The 21,092-nt window shown below is 38.8% G+C and overlaps 1 protein-coding gene across 4 annotated transcripts in view; it reads right to left on the bottom strand.

Annotated features, from left to right (window-relative positions):
- ARHGEF6 (Rac/Cdc42 guanine nucleotide exchange factor 6) overlaps positions 1 to 21,092 on the bottom strand; it is a 117,941-nt gene that overhangs the window by 25,952 nt on the left and 70,897 nt on the right. For all 4 annotated transcript variants that reach the window (XM_060137456.1, XM_060137455.1, XM_060137458.1 and 1 more), the window contains 3 exons: positions 19,722 to 19,816; positions 16,413 to 16,508; positions 14,778 to 14,900 (listed from right to left, as the gene is read on the bottom strand). In XM_060137456.1, the coding sequence (XP_059993439.1) occupies positions 14,778 to 14,900; positions 16,413 to 16,508; positions 19,722 to 19,816 (314 nt within the window). The remainder of the gene's footprint in view (positions 1 to 14,777; positions 14,901 to 16,412; positions 16,509 to 19,721; positions 19,817 to 21,092) is intronic.

The raw sequence follows: 21,092 nt of genomic DNA, 5'->3' as shown, positions 1-21,092 counted from the left end.
GTTACCAACCTCAGCTGACTCATTTGTAAAGCAGAGATAAAACCTACTTCCTACTAAAATTGTGAACCTTAAATATTGGGGTTTATAAGACTAAAATCTTTCATGCTAAGATCTCTGCATACATTTGTTCTTGTTTAATATTCACAACAACATTCCAACACAGGTGTTATCTTCATTTTACAGACGAGAAACATGAGACTCAGAAAGGGTGAGTGAAAGCAAGTAAATAGCTACATTAAGGTTCATACCCAGGTCTGCTGGAAATCACTACTGTCTGATGCTCGATGTGGAACACAGCAGTGGCATGGACCATCTCTGAGGTCTAAACCATGAAAAAAAGGAGGGTGGGAGCTGAGCTGACTTGAATAATGCAGGGAGAACTTCTAGAAGAAATAGTGTTTTGGACCTAGAGATTATCATACTAAGTGAAGTAAGTCAGACAGAGAAAGACAAATATCATATGATATCACTTATATGTGGAATCTGAAATATGATAGAAATGAACTTATTTACAAAACAGAAACAGACTCACAGACATAGAAAACAAACTTATGGTTACCAAAGGGGAAAGGGGGTGGGGAAGGGATAAATTAAGAGTTTGGGATTAACAGATACACACTACTATATATAAAATAGATAAACAACAAGGTCCTACTATATAGCACAGGGAACTATATTCAATATCCTGTAATAAATCATAATGGAAAAGAATATGAAAAAGAATATATATATGTATAACTGAATTACTTTGCTGTATACCTGAAACTAACACATTGTAAATCAAGTAGATTTCAATAAAAATTTTTAAAAAAGAAATAGTGCTTAATGCAAGCGACTAGGGAAACACAGGTTAACCTGCCTGTGGGTCAGATTTGGCTTAGACTAAAAAATGATCATCACATATAAAATATAATTAGGAAAATAACTCGAAGTTGGAGAGAGCATTTGAGTATGTAATTTTGAGAAAATCACTTTCCTAATTTCTTTTCAATTTGGTAAACAAGTCTTATTTTTTCCTTTCCATGAGTAAATAACTACCTGCATCCTCAACGTTCTACTCTAATTGATACAAGGGTTACAACAATTAAAAGCAAATGCTAACGTGTACTTTATTACTTTCCATGCAGCATTCTAACTTCTAGGCTTGTTAAATATTACAAAAGAATTTAAAAATTTTTTTCAATATAACGTGAGATCACTATCTCAGAATAAAACACTGGCTATTAGGGAAAAAGTAACATTAGACTAGTGCAACAAAAGAACAAAACTGCCTTATAAAGCCACTGCCCATTATGATAAATAGATCCTCAAAGACACATTTTACTCAGCCAAATAAATTTAATGCACAAATTAATATCATACACAAATATAACATGCAAATATATGTCAGTATACCAAAACACAATCTGTCTTTCAAATGCAGCTTTTATGTTTTATACAGCCTGCTTGAAGTGCTTTTCAAGTTTAACAGGTTCTGTATATGTGATGTGATACCACAGAAGCAGTTTTCAATGTATGAATGTTGTTTGAAACTCAACATACCCTTAGAGAATGCATGGTGGATGGGGCTCTGGTATATTCTAGGTTGGGCTGGAAAACTGAAGAAAAGTGTCATACATTATAATAACACTACAGGGCTTAACCATCTCATATAACAGTGTTTCTGTAGAATCTTTGCATAGATTTCCACTTTGAACGATGGTAACTCCAACTAGAGCAGCTAGAAAAGGACCAGATTTTCCCCTCTTTTCGCCTCACTCTCTCGCCACCAGCCTTTCATGGGACTCAACCGTGGTCTGGAATGGGGAGGTGAGGCACGAGGAACTGGGAGGCTGGGCGTGGCCAGTGGAAAATCCCCGGGATGCCGCTCACACTGGGTTGGGTGGATCTCACTTAGCCCTTTTTTCACTGATCCAGTCCCAGAGACTAGGCTGCCTGCTTCCTCCCCACCACTTTTTGTTTGTGGTCAGTCTCACTTGCTCCCTTCCCTGGTTCCTCAAAGACAGAACAGAATCTAGCCTCAGAATTTTTCCTATGTGCTTCGTCCCGGAAGCAAGTACACAGCTCTGAGTTTTTCTCAAAGTCTTCATTGCTGACAACAGTGGTAAACAGAGAGTGAATAAAACTAACAAGAGGAAAAGAACACGTGGTGTTTGTGGTAGTCGCCGCAATAGAGCCGGAAGTGAGGTCCAGATCTGCCTCGGTGCTAACTCTCTCCTCCTCTCCCCGCTCTGTCTTTTCATGCCGCCGGGTTCCTCTCCCTTGTGAAAAGGATGGATGCCACAACGAAGCACGGGAGAGAAGTGGGTATTTTTGTAAGGGTGAAGTTTCTCCCAGGAAGAAATAAGAGCCACAATAGCAAGCCAGAAGGGGAGAGAGAGGGGAAATCCCAAAAGACCTCACCCAGGGCCGAGCAAAAGACTGGGGCAGTCATTCAAATATATGTAAATATGGGGAACAAACATATCAAGATTGGGGTCTGCTTATATCTCCAAATTCAGATAATGCATCACTGCACTTTTCACAAGGCACCAACACACAGTCATACAATTTTCAGGCTGCGTCTGGTCTCACTGTCAATCGTCACAAGCATTTCTAGTATGATACTGCTACCTGCCGGCCGAAATGAAGAAGTTCACCTAACTGGCTTGCTCTGACTCAGAGATTTTCCCGCCTCTAAGCGTCTACAACTTTAGCAGAAATCCACCAATGTCCCTATTTCAGCTGAAACCTTCATATAAAACAGGATTTTAATCTGAATTTTCTGAGAATTTCACTCAAGTATGCTTTGCCTCTAGTATGTCAGCATAAATTACGACAAGATGCCTAGAAAATAGCTGAGATTATATTAGAAGCACCTCTGAGGATAACTCCAAGTATTTTAACTTAATTTTCATTCCTTACATGTAAATAAACCACTAAGGTAAAAATTCAGTTCTATGGGACTCCAGTGAGTCTTCCATCATTTCAAGGGATATTATAAAATTCTCCAAAAAAATCACTAATCATATATAAAATAGATAAACAACAAGGACCTACTGTATAGCACAGGGAACTATATTCAGTATCTTGTAATAACTTATAATGAAAAAGAATCTGAAAAAGAATATATATATATATATATACATAGATATATGTACACTGAATCACTTTGCTGTACACCTGAAACATTGTAAATAACTATACTTCAATTTAAAAAAAATCACTAACCAAAATCAAGCAAACAGGGTATAATAATTTCCCCCCAAAGTTGAGAATCTTTCAATTAACTGTGCAACAAACTTTAAATCATAATGTTTGAAGGAATCTCTACTGTTATTTATACTTTAAACTCCTAACATGGGTGAATGCAGAGTCAGTAGTATTTTAGTACATAGAATTACAACAGAAAATTCTCTAAACACTACAAGTCTGCCATCTGAGGTACACCCTTTCTTTCTGGTATTTATCCAGAATTGCTGTTCTCAGATCAGAAGAAAAAGAATACATGCTCATATAAATGGCAAGCTAACATGATGGGATCTCTTTTCATTGGCATTAAGAAATTTACCCTTATCCACACAGGATGTTTACGTAGCCATCACAGGAAAAATGCCTCTGAACCATATTTTTCTTTATTGAAGATAAGTAGTGAAGTATGAAAACATTCCTGGAAATAATAAAAACCAATTCAGGACTGAGGTTCCCTCGGGGGAGGGAGGGAGGAGCAGGAAATATTGGAAAGTATACACAGGACTCCAATTGCAGCTACAATTTGATTCTTAAGCTGAATGGTGGGTACGTGGGTGTACTTTATTTTATCTCTGTTCTTTGTATGCTTGAAATATTGCATAATTTTTTTTCTAAAAAACAACGAGAAGCTGGTAGAAGACGAATAAAGCAGACATGGGAGGTGGCAGCAAGTACCTTGTGCTATATGCCGGCTACTTGGTATACATTATTGCATTGAATCCTCACACCAGCCCTGCAAGGTAGGTGATTTTATCCTCATTTTACAAGTGAGGAAACTAAGGCTTAAAGATTAAGTGAATCCCCCTGGGTAACACAGCTTCTAAGTGGCAGAACTGTAAACTGAGACAATACAAAAGCGGGAAAAAGTTTTTAGGCTGACATCAAGGAGAGGCATGAAGGGGACGGTGGCATGAGATGCTATGTGGACCCATCCCCCGGGGAAACAAGCAGAGCTACTGGAACCTATAAAAACAACCATTTAAAGTCTCTAGCAAGTGTTCCAATGACATCTGGTAAATGAAGAAAACATTTATTCAAGAAAATATTCTAAAACTCAGTAAGAACAGGGAGAGCTTGGTATTTGAGCCATGACCTGCTCTCTCCCTCTCTCCCTCCTCCCTCCTCCTGGCTCAGTTTGCCAGAAGCCACTCCAGGCAAGTGTGGACAAGAGAGGGCTCCCTCTGCCCTCAACTCCCAACCCAAGGACACAATATCTCACTAGCATATCTCAACTGCTTCAGCTCTGAGTTGAAGATGCTGAATGCCTGGTGAGTGTGGCTGAGAGGTTGGACGGAGAGGGAGGACGCAGGCTGAAAATACTGGCACCAAATTACCCTCACCCCAGCTCGCTTGCAGGGTAGAGGTTCTGTGCTGGGAAAGGTAAACAGAGAAGAACAGAGGCTACTGCCCTGCCCAGCACCCAGAGCAGTGGCTCAAAGATTTTGCCCAGGGGAAAGGCAGACAGACTATAGGAACAGTGAGCTTTCCTCAAAGGAATTGGTTCTAGTTGAAAAACAGTGTGGGGAAATTCAAGCCTAAGGTCTCTTGCAAAAGCAATGAAGATTTTGGTGGTAAGCAAATGAGAGAAGGCTGGTCCTCTTAATTAAGAACAACAAGCTACACAAGAGGCCAGCTAGGTCAGTAGAGAGAACCAGCAAATTTCAAAGACTGGTCTCAAAAAACTACCCCTAGAATAAAGAGCCCAGAAATAAACCCACAGGCCTACGGTCAATTAATCATTGACAAAGGAGGCAAGAATATACAATGGAGAAAAGACAGTCTCTTCTATAAGTGGTGTTGGTTAAGCTGGACAGCCGCACGTAAATCAATGAAGTCAGAACACTCCCTCACACCCTACAGAAAAATAAACTCAAAATGGCTTAAAGACTTAAATGTAAGACAGGACATCATAAAACTCCTAGAAGAGAACATAGGCAAAACATTCTCTGACATAAATTGTACTAATGTTTCCTGAGGTCAGTCTCCCAAGGCAATAGAAATAAAAGCAAAAATAAACAAATGGGACCTAATCAAACTTTAACCTTTTGCACAGCAAAGGAAACCATCAACAAAATGAAAAGACAACCTACAGACTGGGAGAAAATATTTGCAAACAATGTGACTGACAAGGGCTTAATTTCCAAAATATACAAACAGCTCATACAACTCAATATCAAAAAAACAAACAACCCAATCCAAAAATGGCCAGAAGACCTAAGTAGACACTTCTCCGAAGAAGACATACAGATGGCCAACAGGCACATGGAAAGATGCTCAACATCACTAATTATTAGAGAAATGCAAATCAAAACTACAATGAGGTATCACTTCACACAAACAGTAAATAAGAATGTTAATATAACAAATGCTATAAATATATCCTCACTCTCCTTTCTTCTCTCAGTTTCATTAATAGAAAATTATATTAATAATAACGATGGCGGGCTTCCCTGGTGGTGCAGTGGTTGTGAATCAGCCTGCCAATGCAGGGGACCTGGGTTCGAGCCCTGGTCCAGGAGGATCCCACATGCCGCAGAGCAACTAAGCCTGTGTGCCGCAACTACTGAGCCCACATGCCACAACTACTGATGCCTGCGTGCCTAGAGCCCGTGCTCTGCAACAAGAGAAGCCACCACAATGAGAAGCCCACGCACCACAATGAAGAGTAGCCTCCGCTTGCCACAACTAGAGAAAGCAATGAAGACCCAACGCAGCCAAAAATTAATTAATTTAAAAACAAAAAAACAAAAAAACCTCCCAACAAAGAAAAGCCCAGGACCAGATGGCTTCACTGGTGAATTCTATAAAACATTTTTAAAAATGAATTAACACTAGGGACTTCCCTGGTGGTCCAGTGGTTAAAACTCCACGCTTACACCACAGGGGGTGTGGGTTTGATCCCTGGTCAGGGAACTAAGATCCCACGTGCCCCATGGCACGGCCAAAAAATAAATAAATAAATTTTTTTTAAAAAAATGAATTAACACCAATCCTCCTCAAACTCTTCCAAAATAATTAAAGAGATAGAAACACTTTCAAACTCATTTTATGAGACCAGCATTACCCTGATACAAGAGCCAGAGAAAGACACCACAAGAAAAGAAAACTATAGGCCAATATCCTGATGAATATAGATGCCAAAGTCCTCAACAAAATACTAGCAAACCAAATGTAATAGCACACTGAAGGCATCATACACCATGACCAGTGGGAAATATACCTAGGATGCAAGGATGATTTGACATACAAAAATCAATCAATGTGATACATCACACTCAAAGGGAAAAAGATAAAAATCATATGATCATCTCAATAGATGCAGAAAAAGCATCTGACAAAAATCCAACATCCTTTCATGATAAAAACAAAAATGCTCAACTAATTAAGAATAGAAGGAAATTGCCTCAACATAAGAAGGCAATATATGAAAAGCACATCATACTCAATGGTGAAAAACAGAGCTTTTTCCTCTAAGATCAGGAACAAGGCACAGATGCCCACACTTTGGTCACTTCTATTCAACACAGTACTGGATGTCCTAGCCAGATAGGCAAGAAAGAAAAATAAAAGGCATCCAAACGGGAAAGGAAGAAGTAAAATGATCTCTGTTCACAGATGACATGATTTTATATGTAGAAAACCCTAAAGACTCCACAAAAAAACTGGTAAAACTAATAAACGAATTCAGTAAATTTGCAGGATCCAAAATTAACATACAGAAATCAGTTGCATTTCTATACATTAACAATGAACTATCCAAAAAAATACAGAAAGAAAGAAAGAAGGAAAGAAATCTCATTTATTGATACAATAGCATCCAAAGAATAAAATACTTAGTACTAAACTTAACCAAGGAGACCAAAGACTTGTACACTGAAAATTACAAAACATTGATGAAAAAAATTAAAGAAGGAACAAACAAGTGTAAAGCCATCCCATGTTCACAGATCAGAAGAGTTTATACTGTTAAAAATGTCCAGACGTCAAAAGTGATCTACAGATTCAATGCAATCCCTATAAATCCTCAATGGCATTTTTTTTTTACAGAAACAGAAAAAAACAATCCCAGAATTCATATGGAACCAAAATGAACCCCAAATAACAAAGTTGGAAGTTTCACACTTCCTTATTCCAAAACATATTACAAATCTACAGTAATTAAAACAGTATGGTTGGCACAAAGAAAGACACTAGATCAACGGAACAAATTAGAAAGCCTAGAAATAAATCTATGTATATATGTTTAATTGATCTTTGACAACGGTGCCAAGAATATATAATGAGAAAAAAACAGTCTTCAACAAATGGTACTGGGAAAACTGAATATGCACATGCAAAAAAAAAAAAAAGAAGAAACTGGAACCTTACCTCACACCACACACAAAAATCAACTCAAAATGGATTCAAGACTTAAACATAAAACCTGAAGCTCTAAAATTCCTGGAAGTAAACAGGAGAAATGCTTCCAAACATTGGTCTTGGCAATGATTTCTTGAATATGATACCAAGAGCACAGTTAACAAAATGAAAAATAGGCAGGTGGAACTACATCAAACTAAAAGGATTTTTCACAGCAAAGGAAACAATCAGCAAAGTGAAAAGGCAACCTATGAAAAGGAAAAAATGTTTACAAATCATATATTTGATAAGGGTCTAATCTCCAAAAAAAATAAGGAACTCCTACAACTCAATAGTAAAGATACTAATAACCTAACTTAGAAGTGGGCAAAGTAACAAACACATGAAAGGATGCTCAACATCACTACTCATAAGAGAAATGCAAATCAAAAGCACAATGAGGTATCACCTCACACCAGTCAGAATGGCCATCATCAAAAAATCTACAAACAATAAATGCTGGAGAGGGTGTGGAGAAAAGGGAACACTCTTGCACTGTTGGTGGGAATGTAAATTGGTACAGCCACTATGGAGAACAGTATGGAGGTTCCTTAAAAAACTACAAATAGAACTACCATATGACCCAGCAATCCCACTACTGGGCATATACCCCGAGAAAACCATAATTCATAAAGAGTCATGTACCAAAATGTTCATTGCAGCTCTATTTACAATAGCCAGGACATGGAAGCAACCTAAGTGTCCATCGACAGATGAATGGATAAAGAAGATGTGGCACATATATACAATGGAATATTACTCAGCCATAAAGAGAAACAAAATTGAGTTATTTGTAGTGAGGTGGATGGACCTAGAGCCTGTCATACAGAGTGAAGTCAGTCAGAAAGAGAAAAACAAATACCATATGCTAACACATATATACGGAATCTAAAAAAAGAAAAAAAAATGGTCATGAAGAACCTAGGGGCAGGGCAGGAATAAAGATGCAGACCTACTAGAGAATGGGCTTGAGGACATGGGGAGGGGGAAGGGTAAGCTGGGACAAAGCGAGAGAGAGGCATGTACATATATACACTACCAAATGTAAAACAGATAGCTAGTGGGAAGCAGCCGCATAGCACAGGGAGATCACCTCGGTGCTTTGTGACCACCTAGAGGGGTGGGATAGGGAGGGTGGGAGGGAGGGAGACATAAGAGGGAAGAGATACGGGGATATATGTGTATGTATAGCTGATTCACTTTGTTATGAAGCAGAAACTAACACACCATTGATAAGCAATTATACTTCAATAAAGATGTTAAAAAAAAAGAAGAGGGCTTCCCTGGTGGCGCAGTGGTTGGGAGTCCGCCTGCCGATGCAGGGGACACGGGTTCGTGCCCCGGTCCGGGAGGATCCCACATGCCGCAGAGCAGCTGGGCCCGTGAGCCATGGCCGCTGAGCCTGCGCGTCCAGAGCCTGTCCTCTGCAGCAGGAGAGGCCACAGCAGTGAGAGGCCCACGTACCACACACACACACACACACAAAAAAAAAAAAAAGTGGGCAAAGGACTTGAATAGACATTTTTCCTAAGAAGACATACAAATGGTACATGAAAAGATGCTCAACAACACTAATCATCAGGGAAGTGCAAATCAAAACCACAATGATATTTTATAATAACTATAAAAGAAGTATAACCTTTAAAAATTGTGAATCACTATATTGTACACCTGTAACTTATATAATATTGTACAGAAACTATACTTCAATTAAATATTACATTAGTATTTGTTTGAGGAAAAGAGATACATGACCCCTACTACATGAGACTGTATACATTTAAGTAGAGAAGTGTAATAGTTACTGTAAACACACACACACACACACACACACACACACACACACAATGAGACATCCCCTCACATCTGATTAGGATGGCCATTATCCAAAAATAAATAAATAAATAAAGACAAATGTTGGCAAAGATGTGAAGAAGTTGGAACCTCTGTGCATTGTTGGTGGGAATGTAAATTGGTGCAGCCACAGTGGAAACAGTATGGAAGTTCCTCAAAACACTGAAAATAGAACTACCATTTAATCCAGCAATCCAACTTTTGGTTATTTATCTAAATAAACTGAAATCAAGGTCTCAAAGAGACATTTGCGTTCCCACAGCCAAGTCGTGAAACAACATAAATGGCCATTGCTGAATGAATGGATAAAGAAATGTGGTATGCACATGCATACCTCTTTAAAGAGAAGGAAATCGTGTCATATGTGAAAACATGGATGAACTCTGAGGACATCATGCTATTTACCACAATAAAAATAGAAGGAAAAAAAGTGGAGGCAAAATGAAACTTCCTTAGGCAAATAAAAACTGAGGGAAACTGTCACCAGTAGACCTCCTATCAAATATTGTTAAAATAAGTATTTCAGAGAGAAGGAAACTTGGACCCACATGAAAAGGAAGAGTGTCAGAGAATAATAAATGCAGTTAAAATAAAATCTTTTTTCTTATTCTTAATAGATCTAATAGATACCTGTTCAAAGTAATAAAAGTAACAGTATATTGAGTGATTTTATGTTATGGATACATGAAATGAATGAGAACAATAAGAGATGAGGGGAAAAAATTTAGAATACTCTGTTATAAGGTACCTGCATTACCTGTGAAATGGTAAGTGTTATGTGAAAGTGCTGTTAGGTTAGTTGTAAATGGATATTACAAACTCTAGGGAAATCACTAAAATTTTTTCAGAAAAAGACAAAGAGAAGAAGAGAAAATGAAATCATATAAAATGTTTAACTAAAACCAGAGAATGCAGGACTTCCCTAGCAGTCCAGTGGTTAAGACTCCGTGCTTCCACTGCAGGGGGCAGAGGTTCAATCCCTGGTTGAGGAACTAAGATCCCACATGCCGGGTGTCACAGTCAAAATTAAAAATAATAATAATAATAAAACCACAGAAGGCAGTAAAAGGGGGGCAGTAAAGAAAGAACAAGGGAAATTAACAGAAAATGGTTACAAACATTTTAGATATTAATCCAACTATAACTATAGTCACTTTAAATATGAATGGTCCAAATATGTCAGTTAAAGGACAGAGATTCTCAAAGTGGATTAAAAAAGCAAGACTCAATTATATATTGTCTACAAGACACAGACAGATTATAAGCAAAGGTATGGAAAATGAAATATTAACAGCAATCAAAAGATAGCTGGATTAGCTATATTAATTTCAGAAAAAGCTGACATCAGAACATGGAAAACTATCAGGGATAAAGAGAGAGAATTACAGAAAGATACAAGGGCCATTTCTCCAACAAGACAAAGCAATCCTTAACATGAATGCACCTAACAACAGAACATCAAAATACATGAGGCAAAAAAAAAAAGTGATAGGACTTCCCTGGTGGTGCAGTGGTTAAGAATCCACCTGCCCACCAGTCCCCTCCACCAGGAAGCCTACACAAGCCCCTGAACCAACCTTATCCACTGGGGGCAGACACCAAGAACAATGGGAACTATGAACCTGTAGCCTGCGAAAAGGAGACCCCAAACACAGTAAATTAAGCAAAATGAGAAGACAGAGAAATACACAGCAGATGAAGGAGCAAGGTATAAACCCACCAGACCGAACAAATGAAGAGGAAATAGGCAGTCTACCTGAAAAAGAATTCAGAGTAATGACAGTAAAGATGATCCAAAATCTTGGAAATAGAATGGAGGAAATAAAAGAAACATTTAACAAGGACCTAGAAGAACTAAACAGCAAACAAACACTGATGAACAACACAATAAATGAAATTAAAAATTATCTAGAAGAAATCAATAGCAGAATAAATAAGGCAGAAGAGCAGATAAGGGACCTGGAAGATAAAATAGTGGAAATAACTACCACAGAGCAGAACAAAGAAAAGAGAATGAAAAGAATTGAGGACAGTCTCAGAGACCTCTGGAACAACATTAAACGTACCAACATTCGAATTATAGGGGTCACAGAAGATGAAGAGAAAAAGAAAGGGTCTGAGAAAATATTTGAAGAGATTACAGTAGAAAACTTCCCTAACATGGGAAAGGAAATAATCAATTAAGTCCAGGAAGCACAGAGAGTCCCATACAGGATAAATCCAAGGAGAAACACGCCAAGACACATGTTAATCAAGCTATCAAAAAATAAATACAAAGAAAAAATATTAAAAGCAGCAAGAGAAAAGCAACCAATAACATACAAGGGAATCCCCATAAGGTTAACAGCTGATCTTTCAGCAGAAACTCTACAAGCCAGAAGGCAGTAGCAGGACATATTTAAAGTGATGAAAGGGAAAAATCTACAACCAAGATGACTCTACCCAGCAAGGATCTCATTCAGATTTGATGGAGAAATTAAAATCTTTACAGACAGGCAAAAGCTAAGAGAATTCAGAACCACCAAACCAGCTTTACAACAAATGCTAAAGGAACTTCTCTAGGCAGGAAACACAAGAAGAGGAAAAGACCTACAACAACAAACCCAAAACAATTAAGAAAATGGTAATAGGAACATACATATCGATAACTACCTAAAATGTAAATGGATTAAATGCTCCAATCAAAAGACATAGACTGGCTGAATGGATACAAAAGCAAGACCCGTACACATGCTGTGTACAAGAGACCCACTTCACATGTAGGGACAACCTAATATATTAACAACCACTGAGTTCTACACTTTAAAATGGTGGATTTATGGTATGTGAATCATATCTCAGTAATGAATCAAGTAACCCAATTTAACAATAGGCGAAGGATCTGAATAGACATTTCCCCAAATGAAGGTACACCAATTACCAATAAAGCACATGAAAGATGCTCAACATCATTAGTCATTAGGGAAATGCAAATCAATATCAAAATGAGATATCGTCACTTCATACCCTCTAGAACGGCTATAATCAAAAAGACTGATGATAACAAATGTTGGTGAGGATGTGGAGAAATGAAACCGCCATAAATTCCTAGTAGGAATATAAATTGGTGTAGCCACTTTGGAAAACATTCTCACAGTTCCTCTAAAAGTGAAACATAGAGTTACCGTATGACCCAGCAATTTCACTCCTACGTATCTACCCAAGAGAAATGAAAACATAGGTCTACGCAACGACTTGTACATGAATCTTCATAGTAGCACCATTCACAGTCCATATGTCCACAAACTGGTGAATGGAAGAACAATATGCGGTATCCATACAATGAAATATTTTTCATTGTATGTACGGCAATTTAAAAAAACAATGTACTGTTAAGTGCAACAACATGGATGAACCTTGAAAACATTATGCTGAGTGAAAGAAGCCAGACACAAAAGGCCATAAGTTGTGTGATTCCACTTAAATGAAATGTTCAGAATAAGCAAATCCATAGTGACATAAAGTATTTTAGTGGTTGCCTTGGGCTGGCAATGGGGAGTGACAGCTAATGAGTATAGGTTTGTTTGGAGAATGATGAAAATCTTCTAAAATTGATTGTGGTGATGGTTGCACAACTCTGAATATACTAAAAATCATTTAACTGTACACTTTAAATGGGTGAATTGTATGGTATGTGAATTATATCTCAATAAAGTTATTATATTAAAAAAGAAACGGTAAAATTTTATTTCTTAAGCTGGGTGGTGGGTACATGGGTGCTCATTTTATGATAATTCTTTAAGTTTGCATTTAGATTATTCACTTTGTAGGTGAAATACATGTGTTAATAAAAACATTTTTTTTAGAAGTCTGACAGACCTGGATTCTAATTCTGACTCAACCACTTAACAGCTATGAGTACTTGGGCAGATTACTTAACCTTCTAATGTCTCATCTGTAAAGCAGAGATGATGGTAATAATAGTAACTCCCTCGTAGGCTTTTACATCATGTGCCTGGCACATTGTCAGTGTTATTTTTAGCTCTAAGCAGTTGAGCCACTTGCCTAAATAATCCAGAGTCGTGGCTTCTCTTTCTTTAAACTCCAACTTCCATATTTGCTATGCCACAAGAGTTCACAACTTTCATCCGGGAAGTAAAATTCACCTTCAAGTAGGACCTACTGAATTCTACCTTCAAAATGCCCTTACATAACAGCTCTGTAAAGTCAATCAAGCTCCTAATGAACGAGGGCAAAGCCAAAGTTTCCATCACTTCTGAGGGCTGTTGTCACCCACTGTTCCAGCCTGGGTCTGGGAGTACAAGTCAAATTAAGAGAAGAATAATCTTTTCAGTCTTGAGCAGCCTCCAGAATCATGTCGGTTCTGAATCTAGTCTCCGAGTTCAGTCATAAGAGACTGTGTGTGTTGGTCTTCCTATTGTCCCACCTGGATTCCTAGCACATGGCTTCAAAGTCCAAACTGTGTCTTCAAGCCTATCCTACAGAATTCTGGCCCAGATGAATGTATCAGTGAATGTGTCAAGGGTGAGTCGTCAGAGCGTAAGGAAGGGTAGGAGAGATGTGAGCTTATCTGGGTCCCTTGTAAGGACTCTTAAAGGAGATACTGTGCTGCTGTTCTCCATGAATCTGAAACAATTTATATTCATGTATAATTGTCATCAGAGACCTTTGCTTAGAGTACCTGACACCCAGTTCACAGGGTTAGTTTCCTTCCACCTTTCCCTGCTGACACCTGCCTTTTAGCCATATTACTACTTGAGACTTCCTCTACCAGACAAAGGGAGAGTGAAAAAGAGATGAACCTAGGCAGCTTAGCTCTGCAGCAACTTGGATAAAACATTCACTGGGATGGGGAAGGCTAAACCATTGGCTCTGAATAGAATTTTACTTCAAGAAAGCCTTCCCTGACCCTTCGTTCACTCCACACTTTGATACCATGTTCAAAGTCTCACAGCTTCCTTTTAATTACCCTTTTCTAATACAACATGTTTACAACATTTAATTTCATGTCTATTTCTCTCAAGAGTCTATGCTCCATGAGGGAAGGGACCTTCTCTTCCTTGTTCACTACTGTATCCCCATCAACTACTATAGGACCTTGCACATAGTAGGTGCTCAATAAATTATTTGTTGCATGAATGGACAATAAATCCATATAACAATGAATCAATTTCTGGTATGATGAATGGGGATAATCAAGAGTTCAGTGGGAGATCTTGGATTTCCAAATGAGGTAGTCCTGCGAAAGGATATCATTGCAAAGCAGCTTTTTGGGGGAAATGTTAATGATTTACCTGTGCTGGGTGAGTACATTTACAGCTGAAGGATGATTTGCACAGTAAGCCAGATACACAGATTTAAAATGAGGCATGAGGTTCAGTAGACAGCCACCTACTTTGTGTTGGTTTTCTGGAAACCTGTAAGCAAAACAGGTGAAACACAGAATGTAAAATAGGAAACAGGATAAAGGAAGATGATTCCAATTAAACCTGGCAACACGCAAACCTTATGAATTCTTTTGCCAAAGTTAAAAAGAAACTTCTATATTATAACCATTTTATCTATGAAATGCAAGTTCTTGGCCACTGTTTTAAACTCTAGCCACCAAACATAGCTCCAATATATAGGGTCAGATACTTATTTGGAATTACTAGGGTTTTTTAAGATGCTTATTCAAATTATAATATTCAAATTTAGCCGGGCACACGAAATATACTCTTGACTAATTTGCATGAAGTTCAAGTACAGACAAAACTAACTGAATCCAAAAATGGCACATCACAAAGGAGTATTATGTAGTCTTGGTGGCCTGGTGTTGCTAGGCGAGGTGACATCCAGATGTTTAGAATTACATGGCATCCATTTTAGTTTGCAGAAAAATCAAAAACACACAAGAAAGAAAAAAAATTACTCGGAATTCCACCATTCAGAGATATCTATTATAACAATGTTGGCATATTCCTTGGACTCTCTTCTACATGTTTCCATATAAAATGAAAAGCAAAGATTACAAATCTAAATAGTAATCTGCTCTTCTCACTTAGTCACCATCTTTCCATACCAAGAATATGGATCCCTATAAGCATTTGCAGTGGCTCCTCAGGTCTCTTTACAGGGGGTTCTCACCAGCTTCGTCCCTGGACAACCACCCGTGTCTCATTAAGCTCAAGAAACAGACAATTGCCCCAAATTCCCTATAGACGACGAAAGTCACCAATTCTCCGAGATCCACTACTTGGAAAATGAATCTTGCTCCAGAAACATATTGCCTGATGATCATCACAGTTCATTCTGCACTTCAACGAGCTAGCTAGCCATCAATGATGCGTTGTGGTTCACATAAAGATATTACTTGGGGCTTCCTTGGTGGCGCAGAGGTTAAGAGTCTGCCTGTCGATGCAGGGGACGTGGGTTCGTGCCCCGGTCTGGGAAGAGCCCAAATGCCGCGGAGCGGCTGGGCCCGTGAGCCATGGCTGCTGAGCCTGCACGTCCGGAGCCTGTGCTCCGCAACGGGAGAGGCCGCAACAGTGAGAGGCCCGCGTACCGCAAAAAAAAAAAAAAAAAAAAAAAAAATTACTTAGAAAAGTAATTCGCAATGTACAAAAGAAAAATATCTAATCGATGACAAAGGCATCATCCATGGTCGATTTAGACCTTATTTGTCAATATGATTTTTAAATAAAGTGAAAAATAACGGACCAGATGTAGAGTCCTGATAAGCAACTAGTGGGCTGACTCTGTGAGTACCACCACCTAGTAGATTTTCTCTGTACTGGGGCAATTTATCAAAGTTGGAATAAATGTATAAATGCATAATAACTGCATAAATATCAAGTGCCCCTATCTAAGACAACAGTTAAAAGAAAACAAAACACACCAAAAAACCCAATGTTGCTATAGCTATCCTGATGGCGACGTGCGACACTTACTTTGAACATTCTTCCAAGGCTTGGCAGAGCGTCTGTTGAAACGTGCATACTTCCTCGAAGTTTCCCAATAAAGATGTAAATTCCACAGTACTCAGACTGAAAAATATATATATGTAGTTTCAGTGAAGAGAACTTGGGGATGACTCCAGTTATCTATCTCTAGTCTAGTTAGCTGATAGTTTGCCAGTAACTGGCAAATGGGAGAAGGGAAGCAATCCCTATATTTTAACTTTAGGTTTTTAATTGACACCAATTCTGTGATCTCAAGCAACTTTCTAAAGCTTCTTTCCTTGATTTCCCTTTTCCATAACAAGAATAATGATCCTAAAGAAAATGAGTGTTTATAAGGGACATTTAGGTATTTTACAAAGCAAGGAGTAAATGAATAACAAGTGCTTAACATCTAAGCATCTACAGAGGACAGATTGGTGGTCGCCAAAGGGGGGGAAGGGGGGTGGAATGGGGGTCAAAAGGTTCAAGCTCCTAGTTATAAAATAAGTAAGTCATAGGGATGTAATGTACACAGCATGGTGACCATAGTTAATAATACTGTACTGCATAGTGGAAAGAGTTGCTGAGAGAGGAGATCTTAAAAGTTCTCAACACAAGAAAAAAAATTTTGTAACTGTGTGTGATGATGAATGTTAACTAGATTTATTGTGGTGATCATTTCACAATATATACAAATATAGAATCATTACACCGTACACCTGAAATTAATATAATGTTATATGTCAAATACATCTCAAAAAATATCTAAGTATCTAAATGGGTAGAATACATCATAGCTGGGAATAAGTGTAAAAACTTTTGAATACTCTCCTCTAGAGGAGCCGGGAAAGTTAATTGAAAGACATTACATGTGCTATTCATAAATCAACTAAAGGAAATCTTGAGCGGAAATAGGAGGGAAGAAAATAGTACTGATGTGTTTGTTTGCCTTTGGAATGGAATGGAGTCAAACACAAACTGAACCATTTTACTCCAGTGCCTCTGTACTAAGAATTTTCTCATCCTTTCTTCCCCTACCAAATAATAGGTGATAAAAACAAGAGCCAGCACTAATACAGCGCTTAACACTGAGGTAAGCATTTTACAAATAACAACTCGTCTTAACCTTACAACAACTTTATGAGGTAGGTACTATTGCTGTCTCTGTTTTACACATAGGGAAATCCAGGCACAGAGAGGTTAAAGCAAATCAGCCAAAGTCCCAAATCCAGTGAATGGTGAAGCCAGAATTTGAACCCAAACATTCTAGCTCCAGAGTCCATGCTCCTAACCACTTTTTTTTTTTTTTTTTGCGGTACGCGGACCTCTCACTGTTGCGACCTCTCCCGCTGCGGAGCACAGGCTCCAGACGTGCAGGCTCAGCGGCCATGGCTCACAGGCCCAGCCGCTCCGCAGCATGTGGGATCTTCCCGGACCGGGGCACGAACCCGTGTCCCCTGCATCGGCAGGCGGACTCTCAACCACTGCACCACCAGGGAAGCCCCTAACCACTTGTTGAGAGAAAACTTTTCTGAAGATTTACTTAAAAGGCCAATGTCTGCCACATGTTCTTTCTCCTTAATAATACAAGGGGAGGGTTTCCAGGAGAGTAATTTTTGCTGACAAAGAAAAGGAAGACCCAAAAAGACGTTACCAGTAACCCCTAGAGTATAAAAAGCACCCAGTTCCTCTGCTCTGATGCCCTCCTGAACCACAAGCTGGAAAACCCCTCTCATGGGTATCAAAAGTGAAACCCTTTAGCCAGCTTCCCTGGCTGCTGTTCCCCCATAGCAGCAAGAACCTGACTGGGGGCTTATCTGGACCTTTCAGGATCAAACAATAAACAGTCCCCTTTGCTCAAATCACTTTGGGGTCTACAAGGCAGAACCAATGGGAAGTGACTAGAACTGCATTTTGAATTTCCTTGGGAACAGTGCGGTTCTGACTCGGGTCTCTCGTCTCCTCTGCCGTGGCTCTTTTCTTTTCCTTTGACTATTTCTTGATTGCTAATCAGTCACTCCTCCATTTGAAATCTTACCATCTTTGCTGCCAGGGTTACCACTTCAGTTCCCCTCTCCTCCTCTGCCTGTCACCTCTAGAACACGGAACCACATTTTACTCGTTGGCAGGAGATGCAGTGGGTTGTCTGGCCACTGACTGACTGTGTGATGGGCAGGACAGTGAGCCTCTCTGGACTTTGTTTTTTTTTTATTTATTCAATGAGGATAGTCATTTCTTCCAGGGCACTAGACCCAATGATTCACTGAGGTTCCATTCAGCTCTAAGGGCTATGATTCACAGAGCACTTCATGTTTCACATAATAATAACAAAAGCCACTTTGTTGTTGATCATTTAAACTCTGACAAAACACAGGAATACAAAATCCTTTCATACTGAAGTAAGATTCCCATAGTGCCATGAAAATAACCGAGTAGGAAATTTAACAGGATGTTATGCCTAAGCAAGCATTATTTAGGAAAAGGGAGAAAATAGTGAAATACATTAAACTTATTTAAGCCTGAAGCCAACAGTTTAGGCAATTGTTTGGCAAAAATAAACTCTTAAACTGAGGTACAAGAAGAGGTTTCTGTCCTCCATTCTATGTATCGACTGCTAAATTTACCATTTGACTTATAGATCATAATCTCCAGTAAAGTTTAATCCATTAAAATAAAAAACACACATAAATGCAGTTAGCTATTATTTGTTACATATGCCAGGCCTACAAGCACTAAAAAATGAACGGTCAATATTTTTCTCTTGTGAAAAGTAAGTTTTCAATTCAGGCCTTCAGATTTCTAAGACCAGGATAAGGTTTGAATATTTTTAACACCTCTTTCTCATTCACTTTTGCCTGGGTGAAATACTGGCTTGAATTGCTCTTAGGAAGATTCACAAAATGCCACGCTTTTTCCATTCTGGGAGCATGGGAAAGAGTTTCTGCCGTGGCAAGCCAAGGTCAGAGCGAGCGCAAGAATTTCCACTGTCTGTGCTTTCTGCATAAAAACACCAGCAAGTCCTTTTTCTGGAAGGTAAAACTAGATGTATCACTTCTAAAACGCACAAGATAAAAATGGTGACAGACAGAAAGGCAGATCGGCTCATTCCCTCCACAGCCAGAAGAGAAAGAAAGCCAAGCTCTCCAAAAGCTACATCTTGCATAATTTCTGTTGTCCTGACCATGTTCTTGGCAACCTGTGATCTGTGGAAATTCTTCTAAAGGGCAAAATCAATTATTCAGTGACATAAGAGTAATGACTCCATCTACTGACATTATCTTGCTTTGCTTAGCGAGAGGTTTAAAATATAAATCTTACTTGTTATTGGACTGCAGGGGTCTTAAGTAAGTAACAAGAAGAGACTGGAGTTCTTTAGCATACTCTTTCTCAGTGTCCAAGATATTCTGTAACACCTATGGAGAAACAAAGGTCAAGGTATTGTAACTGGCAGAAAAGTCCAAGGTAAAATGGAGTTTTAGATCTTTTAACCAAATTATCAGGAAAAAAAAGTCCTATTTATTCAGCTACACTGTAAGTAAGGAGCACAAAATCTGTAAACTACTCTAGTTTACTAGAGTAAACTACTAATCTAGTAAACTACTCTAATAATTGCATGACAACTGGTTATACTGCATAACTCATACGAACACATTTTTTCAGAATTACCCATAATTGGAGGGGCCTTGCCATTTACACAGTACTACTCAGAATGCTTTCATGTGCTTTAAATCATTTTATCCTCAGCAAAGGTCTCAGCTAACAAAGGATCATCATTCCCATTTTATGGATGAGGAAATTGAGACCAGCTACCTCAAGACATAGAGATTCAGTGTCAGGATAATTTCATGATAACTGATGTCAAACATCAAAAAAGATTTTTTTATATTATGTTCTTGAGAAAATCTTTAGGTGACAAAATCTGAGGACACTGAATTTTTAAGCAGTTAAAGCTGGCTTTTTAATAAAGGTAAAAAGTGCTAGTATGAACATTTCAAAGAGAAAAAGAAGCTGAAATGTGAGGAATTTAACAAGGAAAATGATGCTTACCAGTATTATTAATGTAGCCAAATGAAAATCCTATCGGCAAAACAACCAATGTACAGGTCCATAACTTCTCTGCCCCCACCAACCCTGGGGTCACACCTCATTTCCCAGCCTCTTCTGGAGGCAGCTATAACCTTCATTCTAGGCTCCTAGAGATCACCAAGTTAATATTTTGGTGTATTTTCTCTCATATCTCCTAATCCATTCAACACAAATTTACTGAGTGCCTCCTTAGTGCCAAAGGCCATGCCTGTCCTTAGGGAGTTTCTACTCTGTCTTCAGAGGGAGCCATTAAACACGGGCTCACAAGACAATGTGAAGCATTCTTAGCCAGGAGAAGCCCCTTAGCCTACCAATATGCCAGACATATACTCACAAGACAGTGCATGATGATCTGCTATTGACAGGTGGAGTGGACAAAGCAACTGGAGGTCCAGGTAGCTGTGGGTTTTTTAGGAAACAACTGGACTGGAAGGTGGTCATCCAGGCTCTGCTACCAACGGACAGGTTGCTTCAGTTTTAAGGCTCATCTCAGATTATGACATCTCACCTACCTCAGGGACCATTGTGAAGAGGTAAGTGTGAGACACTGTACAGGTAGGTGCTGGGTGAGCTGGGAAACAGTCCCTCCAATTTAAGGGGTTA

This window comes from Lagenorhynchus albirostris, chromosome X (genome assembly GCF_949774975.1).
Source record: "Lagenorhynchus albirostris chromosome X, mLagAlb1.1, whole genome shotgun sequence".
In the NCBI taxonomy this organism is placed as follows: Eukaryota; Metazoa; Chordata; class Mammalia; order Artiodactyla; family Delphinidae; genus Lagenorhynchus; species Lagenorhynchus albirostris.
Note: the sequence above shows the minus strand (reverse complement) of the source record. Positions and strands in the feature narration are given on the sequence as shown.